This window comes from Peromyscus leucopus, chromosome 3 (assembly GCF_004664715.2).
Source record: "Peromyscus leucopus breed LL Stock chromosome 3, UCI_PerLeu_2.1, whole genome shotgun sequence".
Classification (NCBI taxonomy): domain Eukaryota; kingdom Metazoa; phylum Chordata; class Mammalia; order Rodentia; family Cricetidae; genus Peromyscus; species Peromyscus leucopus.
In genome coordinates this window covers 110,879,643-110,891,964 of record NC_051065.1, presented here as the reverse complement: position 1 = coordinate 110,891,964, position 12,322 = coordinate 110,879,643, and the positions used below count along the sequence as shown (strand labels likewise).

At 46.3% G+C, this 12,322-nt stretch overlaps 1 protein-coding gene across 1 annotated transcript in view; it reads left to right on the top strand.

Moving 5' to 3' along the window:
* The window catches only part of LOC114681937 (zinc finger protein 120-like), a 30,380-nt gene extending 24,723 nt beyond the window's left edge, over positions 1-5,657 (top strand). The window contains exons 2-3 of the mRNA XM_037204316.1: positions 5,291-5,417; positions 5,513-5,657. Of these exons, the coding sequence (XP_037060211.1) occupies positions 5,291-5,417; positions 5,513-5,657 (272 nt within the window). The remainder of the gene's footprint in view (positions 1-5,290; positions 5,418-5,512) is intronic.
* Positions 5,658-12,322: the final 6,665 nt, after the last annotated feature.

The following is a 12,322-nucleotide window of genomic DNA, read 5'->3' as shown; positions in this document are numbered from 1 at the left end:
CCTGGTGTACAAAAATCCCAGTTCCAGAGAAAATACATAAATCTGACCTTGGTGGGGGTAGCCCAGCCAGCCTCCTGCTAGCTAGCAAATGCTGAGTGTTTTCTCTGTGGAAGCAGATGGCCTTGTCTTGTGGATGTTGGAATCCTATCTTTCTTCTCTCGTTGTAAGTCCTTCATTTCTCAGAATAATTGAGAGCCAGCCAGTTCTTCCAGGTGCCTTGGAACAATGGAAAACACTGCTGTACCTAAAACCATTAGTCACCTGGGAAATTTCCCCTTTATTTTCAAACAAGCCCCTGTGGAATGAACTGCCTCAAGCAGCTTTTCCATTACGGGTGGACAAGGTGGTTTTATGGCAGTGTCCATCATGAACCAAGTTCAGTAGATATTGTTAGTTATCTTGTTTGTTTCATAAACAGGAGAATATTTAATAGCTTGCTTGCTTGCTTTTTTCTTTCTTCCTTTTTTTTTTCTCTTTCTTTCTTTCTCTCAGCAACTAAAGGGAAAAGAGGTGTATTTCAGCTCAAGGTTGAAAAAATGCAGTCCATCGGGGCTTCATGGGGGGAGGGGTGGCTATAGCCCGAGGCAATTGGTTATCCTGCGGCAGGAGACTCGAGGCAGGGACAGCCCCACACCAGGGCTGCCCTATAACCGTGAAACCCACTCCTGTTGGTGTGTGTCCAGCAGCTAGGCCACATCTACCACAAGTTCCATCTTGTACCAAACAGCACCTGCAGTCGGGGACCTGGTGTTCAGATACGCCAGGAGCCCAGAAGAAACATTTGAGATCCAACCGACAATAAGGAGAGGGCATCACCAACCCGAAACCAGAGTTCTGGAGAAATAAAACAACCATCCGTGAAATTGCCGAATCCTAATGGAAATCCCTGTAACAAGCCTTGCTCCCCCACCCCCACCCCACCTCCCAGTCCTTGTCACCCACCTAGTCACCGTCTCAGCTGGAAAGGTAGATTAAAGCGGGGTCTCTTTGTTCCAATAATACTCCAAATCAAAATTCAAACTGAAAGTCAGTCAACCTTAAACCCAAGACCCAACTAATTACTCAAACCCTCGCCGCTGGACAGTTTCTTTCTTTATAGCCCCCTCCCTTTGTTACTTTCGTTCCTTCCCCCTGGAAAGAAAGAATAGCTGTAATTTATGGCTAGGAGGAGTAACTGATTGCTGCTGCTGGGGCAAGCTGACTGAAGGGGCCAATTGTTCCGAAAGGCAAGAATCAGAAGGCTCGGAGCCATTCACCCGCAAAGACTGGTGAGCGAAAGGGCAAAGCCGTGGTCCCTCCATTGTGTGACCCAGAGTTTTCCTGTGTGCTTCCAAATTCCTCGAGGCAGCCTGGTGTGCCACAAGGACAGCGTGGAAAACTAGAGGTGTGTGTTCCACACTCCCATTGGGGTCAGCCTTCCGGGAGACAAGGGCTGCCTGTTCGTTTGTGATGGCATGGTCAAGACCTTTCGCAGAATTGTCAAGACATGCAACAAACCAGCCATTTTGCTATCTGCTGTGTATCCTGAATGGCCCCAGGCCTCACGGGATTCCAGCTTGGGGTGAGGTCATGAAGACACATGGGGATGGGGATGACCTCCCTGTAACCCCCACACACCTGACACTCCCAAGTGTTTCTAGGGACCCAGGCTTGTATATGCTGTGTGTGTTTCACCAGCCCTGTGGTAATTGGAATGTAATTGGCCCAACAATCTCACAGGGAAGTGTGGCTTTGCTGGATTGGGTTTGGCCTTGTTGGGGAAGTGTGTCACTGGGGACAGGCTTTGACCATTCCTATGCTCAGGATAGCACCTAGTGTCTCAGTTGAATTCCTGTTGCCTGCAAGATGTAGGATTCTCAGATGCTCTGCCAGTACCACATCTGCCTGCATGCTGTCGTCATGGTAATGGTAACTATAAGCGAGCCCCCTTAAATGATTTCCTTATAAGAGTTGCTATGATCGTGGTGTCTCCTCACAGCCATAGAAACCCTAAGACAAGCCCTAATAGTGTGGTGTCGCTGCAAACACCAGCTGTGTTTTGCCAAAACTTGTCTGCTATCTCCTACAGATGGCAGATTCCTGACCACCATTCTCCCAGAGTGCCAGCCACACCTGTGCCATCACAGCCATGGTTACCAGTGGACAAGGACTCACACAAGCCAGGGAGAGAGTAGATTCTGCCTAAAAGAAGAAAAAGGCTGCTCTGTTCCAGGTTTTGCCGTCTGATCCTAAACCACATTGTGTAGACGAATTTCTAAACAGTCTTATTAAATAAGAAACACAGAGTCAATTAAAGGGGTGAAAGCCGTAGAGATTAGAGAAATAGGAACAGCCATCAGCTAACCTTAGCTCACCATGCCGCCGTAGCTTCCCAAGAGGGAGAGCTTCTTCCTGTCTAACCTGCACCTTTATTGCCTTGCTGTTCTGCCTTCTCATTGGCTCTTAGCCCAGCCACCTCACTTCCTCGTCACTGCCTATCTGCACAGACCTCCAGGTCTCTATGGTTGGTACTGGGATTAAAGGCATGTGTCACCACGCTTGGCTGTGTCCTTGAACACACAGAGACTCTGCCTGCCATGTGATCGGATCAAGGGCATGCGCTACCACTCCCTGACTTTTGTTTTATGGCTGGCTATGTCCTCTGATCTCCAGGCAAACTTATTTATTAACATACAAATAAAATATCACCACATTTCAGCACAAATAAAATATCACCACAACATTGTATGTTCATCTTAGTTCATTTTGCATTGCTATAACAAAATACCAGAGGCTGAGTATTTTATGAAGAAAAGTTCATTTAGCTCACGTTTCCAGAGTTTTAAGAACACGGTGTTGATATCACTCAGACCTCATGAGGAACTCGTAAAGGATAGTATCACAAGGTAGGATCACATGCCAGCAAGAGAGAGATCACCCAGCATGATAAGAAACCAAAAGCCTGGGCACAACCAGCCTCACTGTTTTGTAGCAACTTGCTCTCCCAGAAGATAATCTGGTCCTGTGAGAATTACATTAATCCCTCCCAAGGTAATCTAAGCAGCTTCCCTGACCCACCTCATCAAGGTCTTCTACCTCTAAACCAAGCTTGGTTGGTAACCACATTTCCAACTCACAGATCTTTGGTTAGCACCAAGCCATAGTGTTATGTCTACCCCAGCCCCCAAAAAAGAAAAGAAAACATTGACACCGAAACTTTTCTATGTAGCTCCTCACAGGGTTCAGGGTACACTGAGTCGTTGATTCCTCCTCGCCCAGTTACTGCTCACAAACCTCCTCTTTGTGGGCTTGTGTTGCTGTGTGACTGTGTGTTTTTTCATCTGTGCAGATTCTGGAGATGGAACTCAGATCCTTGTGTTTGTGAAGCAGGCACATTACCAACCAGATGAGCAGCCATCTCCCCAGCCCTAAAACTCTTTTCTTAATGGATCATTTTTCTGCCAAAGTCTATCAGTTCATTTCAATAACACCCCAAGAAGACCCCAGCCCTTCAGTCAGGGAGAGCTGACCTGGCTCTGGTCCCTGCTAAGGACCACCCTATCACACTACTGTCCCTAATCCCTAACTAATCCCTAGGTTAACAAGACTCCAAGGATCTTTTTTTTTTTTTTTCCCAGACAGAATTTCTTTGTGTAGCTCTGGCTGTCCTGGAACTTGCTCTGTAGACCAGGCTGGCCTCAAACTCACAGAGATCCCCCTGCCTCTGCCTCTCCAGTACTGGGATTAAAGGTGTGTCACCACCACCAGGCAACAAGGGTCCATTTTATATGGTTGACCTTTCCTGTATTAATGACACACTTCTTTGTCTTTCCACTGTTAGACATGTGTTACTGAGAATGAGAAAGTCACAGGATTAAAAAAAAAAAAAAAAAAAAAAAAAAAAAAAAAAAAAAAAAAAAAAAAAAAAAAAACAGCATTATAAACAGGAAGAAACAGAAAGACAGTCCACTGCAGCCGACTGTGGGAAGAAGGACCCAGAACCTTCTCTGGACTGCATAGTCCTAGTAACAACAGCAACACTAATCGCTAGCAGGCAGGACTTGCCTTAGAGTTTACGAACCATTTTACATACATTATTTCATTTAAATAACGAAGTAAGCCCAACTCTGTGGACCCCAAGTTGTTAAATAGCAATGAAATGGAACTTTCTGTTTCTAAGTAGGGAAGTTTTATTTTATAAAAAAAAAAAAAAGGAAAGTATTAAAAATAGCTCCAAAAGCAATTTGAACATCAAAGAGCTTTTTATGAAACAACATTTTGATGAGTTAAGTGTAAATGAATCAGAAACATATGGATTAAATTCAAGTTAAAATAAACAAGGGTTTAAAAATTAAGAGACAAAGTAGTCTGAAAACATATCTTATTTAATCCAAAGTGCCTGAAGGGGAAAAGGGATGGCTGGACAGGGAGGGGTTAGTAAACCAGAGAGGTGAAAAACATCTGCCCTGTTACCTGGGGTTCTGCCAGATGCTAGCTGGTGATCTTACTACAGATTTTAACCCTTGAAGGAGCAGAAGAGACACATTAAATGTCCTTTATGTTGTGAAATGGTTGTGTTAATGATGGGTGACTGGAGTCAGGAATAACACTGCCCAACTGCCCGCACACAGACACACACAGTGCTGGTTAGCTTCTGTTCAGTCATTTTATTGTCATTATTTTTCTTTTATTATTTTATTTTTGAGACTGTCTCACTGTGCAGCCTTGACTGGCTATATGTAGCTTTGACTGCCTTCCGAGAGTGCTGGAATTAAAGGATTGTGCCACTCTACCATTTTAACTCTAGTATCATTTTAACTCTTTCATGGAATGCTCCTTAGGAGAAATGTACTGTTTACTGTTTTCAAAATTAATATTTCTGTGTGTCTGTCTGTCTGTCTCTGTCTCTGTGTGTGTGTTGTGTGTGTGTGTGTGTCTGTCTGTCTGTCTGTCTGTCTCTGTGTGTCTGTCTCTCTCTGTCTCTCTGTCTCTGCGTGTGTGTCTGTGTGAGTGTCTGTGTTAGCCTGGAACTCACTATGTCACCAAAGCTGGCTTTGAAGCTCCTCTGCCTCCACCTCCCCAGTGATGGGATCACCCCCATTTTTATTTGATGCTGGAGATCAAACCCAGGGCTTCAAGACTGCTAGGTGAGTCCTGTCCTAACTGTGCTACAACCTCAGCTCCAGTCAAGCAAATTTTGCATATGTGTTCCTTATATCATCAGAAGACCGATTTTTCCTCCCCCAGCGGCAAATACTACGGCAAACCTCCAGTGTTAAGGTATGGAGATGTTTCTACCCACTGCCTACAGTTGAAGACCCCGACGCTACAGGCACTGATGGCTCAGCTCCACCACCGCCACCTCCGCCGCCGCCACAGCAGCTCAGTAAGCAAGACTTGGTAGCTGTGATCATTAACAGAGTTCTAGGAAAAGTCGGGTGCGTGACTGGCGTCTGCAGTAAAACTGGGCTGAGAAAAGGAGCTTGGTGGTGCCAGTTAGGCTCCCTGTGTCATCTCGTTAACTGGGTTCCAGAAACCAGAGCCGCCTACAGCAAAATGTCAAATTGCCAAAAGTCGTATTTAGTTGTCTGCCAGCTTTCCCTGTCAGATTCTACGACTTCCGTGCCCACGTGCAGACCTGTGCCCTCATGGGCTGCGATGGACAACACTGTGCCTGACGTCACACAGGAACGGGGTCTCAGACCCACACCTACCACTTTCCAGTCGGTTCTGTAAGAATCTGTCCATGCAGGGTCATGATTTTATCTCCCAAACCTCTTCTCTCTATTCTGTCTGAGTGTCCTAGGCTTGACAGTTGATGTACTGTCAACCAGCTCTCTCTGACACTGCCTGGCTTGCAGCATGCATCTATGACATGCCACAGGACCCAGTATTGTTGTGCTGAGGCCTGACTTTCTCCTGAGCAGCTATGCCTTGCTCTCTCCTGCCTGCCTCAACTGCTTCCTCTGCCTGAGATGTGATCTCACTCACTACCCCATCTTCTGCCATCATGTGTAGCTAGAGTTTTCCTGCCTTGCCCACAGTCAGGACAAATCTCTCTTACCCGCCAGTCCCACAGCCGCTCAGACCCAACCAAGTAAACACAGAGACTTATGTTGCATACAAACTGCATGGCCATGGCAGGCTTCTTGCTAACTGTTCTTACAGCTTAAATTAATCCATTTCCATAAATCTATACCTTGCCACGTGGCTCGTGGCTTACCAGCGTCTTCACATGCTGCTTGTCCTGGCAGGCAGCTGGCAGTGACTCCTTCTACCTTCCTGTTCTTTCTTTTCTCCTCTCTGTTAGTCCCGCCTATACTTCCTGCCTAGTCACGGGCCAATCAGTGTTTTATTTATTGACCAATCAGAGCAAGACATTTGCCATACAGAACATCCCACCGCAATCATGAACCTATCTGCCCTTGAACCAACCTTTCCCAGGGTCTTTTCCACACAGCGCCCTCCCCTCCACTTTTGTATGTGCACTATGACCTCCCTCAGCTGTCATCACACACTGTCGGTATTAGACCCACATCAACAGCTGCCCTTCCTCTCAACCTGCTCTGAACAGTTCAGCCTCCTTGTTAATCAAAGAAAGAAGCAAGAGTGTTAGTGCACTCCACAGTCTGAGCCAGGAGAATTCAATTGCAACCCCAGCTTTGGGTACAAAGTAAGAGACTATTTATTTATGGTCTGGGGAGGCAGCTTAGCTGGCCACAAAAGCATGAGGGCCTAAGCTCAATATCCAGAACCCACACACAAATAAATAAATAAATAAATAAATAAATAAATAAATAACACCTGCTTGTGATGATGGATGAGTGTAATCCCAGTAGTTCTGGGGAGGCAGAGACAGGCAGATCCTTGGGGCTCACTGGCCAACCAGCCCATCGTTACTTAATGAGTTCTACACTGTGAAAAACCCTGTCTTCAAAAAGGTTGATGTCTGGCCTCCACACGGATGTGCACCTGGGAACACAACACATACACACACACACACACACACACACACACACACACACACACACTAATTCCATTTAAAATGCAGCTGGCTGCACTGCATGTTCTCAGCAGGTCCGTGTGGCTAGCTGCCTACTGGACCATGTGGGTGTGGAGCATGTTCATCACTGCAGGAAGACCAGATAACACTATTCTGCTTTCTCTGTGGCCAATGGCTGCACCTGCGCACTCTGTATCGTCCACAAACTCTGCAGCCATTTGCTGTACTCACCACACTGCCTGGTACTCTCTGTCTCAAGTGACCCTAACACTCAGGTGGCTGAGGCAGGAGGACTGAGAGCTCCAGGCCAACCCGGGCTATGTAACAAGACCATCTCTCACAAGAGAAGACGGATTTTTAAGAGAACTGCTGTGCTCTGCAGAGAGCAGGTTCCTCACTCTCATGCTGCTAACTGTGGGACTGGATGAGTACACAGGACCTGCCTTTTATGCCGTAAGCATTGGGCAGCATCCCTTAGATGCTAGCTGGCATCACCTGCCACACTGTGACAACCAAAGCTGTCTTCCGAGTTTGCCAGATGTCCCGTGGAAACAGCACTGACCTCAGTTGAGAACCTTTGGTAGAATGATCAGTTGAGGTTGGGCAGCTGAAGGGGTCTCTCAAAACCTTAGCTTGGTGGTTCTTAGCAAATGAGAGGCAAGCTGACACCCACCCCTCAGAGAAACCTAACAATCTTCTTCTAACCCTGCATGAACCCTCCAGGCCAGCCTGCCATCTGGGAACGGTTCCCTGGCAGCCTCCTTTCATGTCGAGCTGAGATAGAGCCCTGGGTTCCTCTCCTGACAGCCCAGATGCCCAGCAGCTTCTCTCGACTCACGCACATGCTCTGTTTTGCAAGTCGGCCCACTTCCCCATGCCCCAGTCTGGATGCCCAGTCATACCTGCAACCTTTCTGCCAGAGGCTGGAAGAGAGGCACAGAGGAGAGCACTTACTCTTTAGGCAACCTGGGAGGTGGCTTCACAAGGCAACCCAGGCTCTTAGCACAAAGACATGGAAGGTAGGGACACCTGACCCTGGTTGTGGCTTCAGCCATTCTGAGCAGTCACAAGCTGAATACAGCATGGAGGTTGATCATTGAAAACAGTGCAGTATTTCTCCTGCAGTCCTCTGTCTTCATAGACTCATCCCCCAACGTTCCCACTTCTCCTTTGCTTGATTTTCCTCATGGTGTAGTGACTACAAACACATCCTAAGGAAAGCATTTCTTTTGAAAATGTGTATCTAATAAAGGTGGCATTTCTTTACTGGCCCTTAGGAAAATCTATAGGCGAAAAAGTGTGCCATACAAGTTTGAATGTTTATTGCTCTGTCTTCTCTCTGGATTCTGTGTGTGTGTGGTGAGTGTGTGTGTGTGTGTGTGTGTGTGTGTGTGTGTGTGTGTGTGTGTGTGTGTGTTAGATATATACTTTTGGTATATAAAGGTTCTGAGACATCCTGCAGTAAAGAAATAGAGGTTTGGAGCCAATGTATCCTGGCTATCCAATTCAAAGAAGAGCTGATGGTACGACTCATGAGCCCTTTGGGAAGAAGTGAGTTAGAGATCAGGCAAACACATGGATCTAAACAGTGTACACATATGAATCTCTGGTCAAACTCAAGAGGGCTTTTGTTCACCAGGAACCCCCCTGACTATGGAACCACTGGGCTCAAACTTCTCAGGCTCAAGAAAATAAAAGTGGGGGGGGGGAGAAAAAGAAGATTCCCCCAACGAGTATATAAAGATTTATTCTTATGAAAATAATCTGTTTACAGTTTTATTTTAGGTTGAGATTTTCAGATGTTCTCCACCCGCTTTCTTAGGAGTCCAACTCCTGCTTTCAATTAAGGGCGTTGCACTTGGTTCTTAATAAGCAATAAACTCCAAAGAATGAACAGTTATAGCTTATGAATAACGATCACTGTCAGGCTGAGGCAGTTGCCTCCAGATCGGCCCTGCCATTCTCCTCCTCTCTTTCCTCCTCGGTCCTTTAGGAGTCTCTAGAGAGTCAAGGCTCTAGGACACTCCTGTCTTGCCTACCTCATGGGCAATGTGTGGCCACACTGACTGACCTGAGGTAGCAGAAAACCCACACTACCTCTCAAAACAATAGTGGTGGCCATGGCCAAGGTGGCCTGTGCCATCAGAAGTGATTTTTCTGAAAAGAAAACGAAATGTATCCTAGGATCCAGGACATGCAAGGAGGTCAGAATTCAGACACTCTTCACCTGAGTGGCAGGTAAAAATGTATCTGTGTTCTGAACTTGTGACTAGAATTCAACACTCCCTTCCTGTGATGGGTGGGTCTAAAGTGTCCTTAATGGGCTCCTGTGTTGGAACAAGAGGTCCCTAGCTGGTTGCATTGTTTGCAGGATTATAGAATCTTTGGGACCGTGGCCTAGCTAGCTGCAGTGGATCACAGGGTAGGCAGTCAAGGTAATAATCCACTTTCTGCTGCTTCTGGTCCCATTCTTGGCTTCCTGACCCCCGCAGCATGTGAAGAGCTCAACCCTCCACCCTCCCACTGCTACACACTCCCTCTGCCATAATCTTGCTGCCACATAGTTCACCATGCCCTCTCTGCCATGATAACCAGAAATCCTGAACCAAATAGTAAGTTACTTTTGCCAAGTGTTCTGCATGGCATCAAGAAAACTAGAGTGTGTGCTTCCATTGAGAAAGTAGAGGAGGGAATGCAAGCTAAGCACGCTGGAACTGCATGACAGAAGAAGAGAACCTATTTCCACAAAGTCATCTAACCTCCACGTGGCGGCTGTGGTATGTGCCCACACAGGCACTCGCTCAGTCATAAGCATGACAATGTGAGTTCAAATCCCCAGCACCCACGAGAAAACTTGGGTGTGGTTGTGTGGGCCTGAAACCTCAGGATGGGAGGAGGTTGGGAAAAGCGGATCTCTGGGGCTTGTTGACCACAACAAGCCTTGATGCAAATTCAGCGAGAGACCATGTTCCAAAGGAATAAGACAGATAGGGACAGAGTAGGGCATCCAATGTCCGCCTCACTCCTAAGCACAGGTACACACATGCACATGCATGAGAGAGAGACAGAGAGAGAGAGAGAGAGAGAGAGAGAGAGAGAGAGAGAGAGAGAGAGAGAGAGAGAGAATAAAAAATTTAAATGCAGATGGCATTGTGGGAGCCCACAGAGGTTTCCTAGTGAGATCTGAGCTTGCTTTACCCAGCAGGACTGCATAAGAGGATGACTGGACCACAGGCCAGGTGTTTGATACTTGGCTGTATCTAGCAGGGGGAGGTCTTTTGCCTTGTCATTGGCATCGATAAGAAAAGCCTTTATGAATAAAGTTCTGGGCCATTGGGTATTGACCCAGGTCCTCCCGAAGCTATCCTGTGTTTCTGTCTTTCTTCTCAGCTAGGCCTATCATTCTATCTACAAGTTCCTTTGTCCTCTCCCCTCCTCATAGGAACCCTGTAAAAGGTGGGGGCTGGACCCCACAAGGCATGAGGCCGAAGGAAAGTGCTATTTTAAAGTATTTACCTGGCATACCCAAGGTCCCAGTTTCCACCCCCTGTGTCGTCTATACTCCCCCAAAAAACGCAGACACAAACTACACAGTAGAATTCACAGCACCTGTTAGCCCAAACAGTGTAGACGTTATTAGATGTTAATATTTTCGTTATCACGGTACAGTCATCCTGCATGGCTCAAAGAGTGCTTTTATTGTCCACTATTGCAGAGTAATGGTCCCTATCAGCATCATTACTGCTTGTTATTTTATATAGAAACAGATACATAATATTTTTAAATATTTTGACACAGCCGATGAGCTTTGGAATCCACTGTATTTTACTTTGTGGACCTGAGGATTTTTTTTTTTTTTTCCTGATAAAGGATCCATGGGTCACCAGAATGCCAAGAATTCAAAGCACAAAACTGATTTAAGGGACCAGCAAACTGGTGCCATGGGTAAAGATGCCTACCACCAGCCCTGGCAACCAGAGTTTGATCTCTGGTATCTACACCCTGGAAGGACAGACAGAACTGACCCCTACAAGTTGTCCTCTGACTGGCACTTTAAAAACTGCTTTAGTAGCACCTGTATTGACTAGGTGGAGAAGTTGCTTTGTTTACAGAATAGAGGCCAAGGCACAGAAAGTCTACGTTGTGTTTGCCCAAGGTCACGGAGCTGATCGAGACCCCAATGAGAACAGGAACCCAGGCGGCCTGGTGAGAGTTTTCAGCTTTCACCATGCCCCCACAGCTGCCTCTGAGGGTCTCTGGAAGCTCCTGCCCTGATCCTAGAAGTGATGTGGTCCCGGCTCCTCATCGCCTCACCCCTCCTCACTTCGCTTGACAGCCATGTGCTGCTCATCTGTTCCTCTGGTTGTGCTGGCTGGCCTGCTTCCACTTCCGGGGAGCCCTCTCCTTCCCCACTCTTCCATGCCCAGCCCCTCTGGGCTCTGGGCTTTTCCAGGGTTGGAGCCTCATCTCTCCTCTGGCTGGAATGGCCACCCCAGTGATCTCTCCTACCTCCACCCCGGCTTCTCAGATTAACCTACCAGTGTGAGTACCCCTCAGTAGAGCCGCGTGCTGGCCGTGGGCATCTTTTGGTTTTGTTGTGCCAGCTCGCTCCCTTGGGGCTTCTCGTCTGCCTCCTTTGTAGTCTCATTTTCTCTTATTTTGGCAAAAATCTGCTCCCTTGTGTTGTGCTTTTTTTATGTCTTGTTTGAAAATACTCGTCCCTTTTGTATTTCCTCTTAAAACTTCAGGTATATGTGTGTATATATATATGTATATATATATATATATATATATATATAATTGAATGAATACTGCGACTGTAATCTATGAATACCATAAATGTGATTAATATCATGAGTGTAAGTAATGAATATCATGAGTGTAATTTAAAAAATATAAATAAATAAATAAATAAATAAATAAATAAATAAATAAATAAATAGAACTTCTGAAGTTTTGCTCTTCGTTTTTCAGTCCTTGACACAACAGGAATTTGCTTTGGTGAAAGTTGTGAAGCAGAGATTTGCGTGTCTGTGTGTGTGTGTGTGTGTGTGTGTGTGTGTGTGTGTGTATGTGTGTGTGTGTGTGTAGGTGGTGTTTCTTTTCATATGGGTAACTAGGTGTCCTAAGAGCAGTTATTGGATGTTCCATGTTTCCTCTCTGGTCTCTCCTGGATGTTTCCTTAGTAAGTCTGGGTTTTGTTTTGGGTTGTTTTTTGGTTTTTTTTTTTTTTGAGCGGGGAGGAGGGGGGGGTGTTTGGCCACTAAAGGATGGCCACTATTCTAGTTTGTGTCTTTATTTTAGTGCTAACACACTGGCCAAAAACAAATTGGGGAGGAA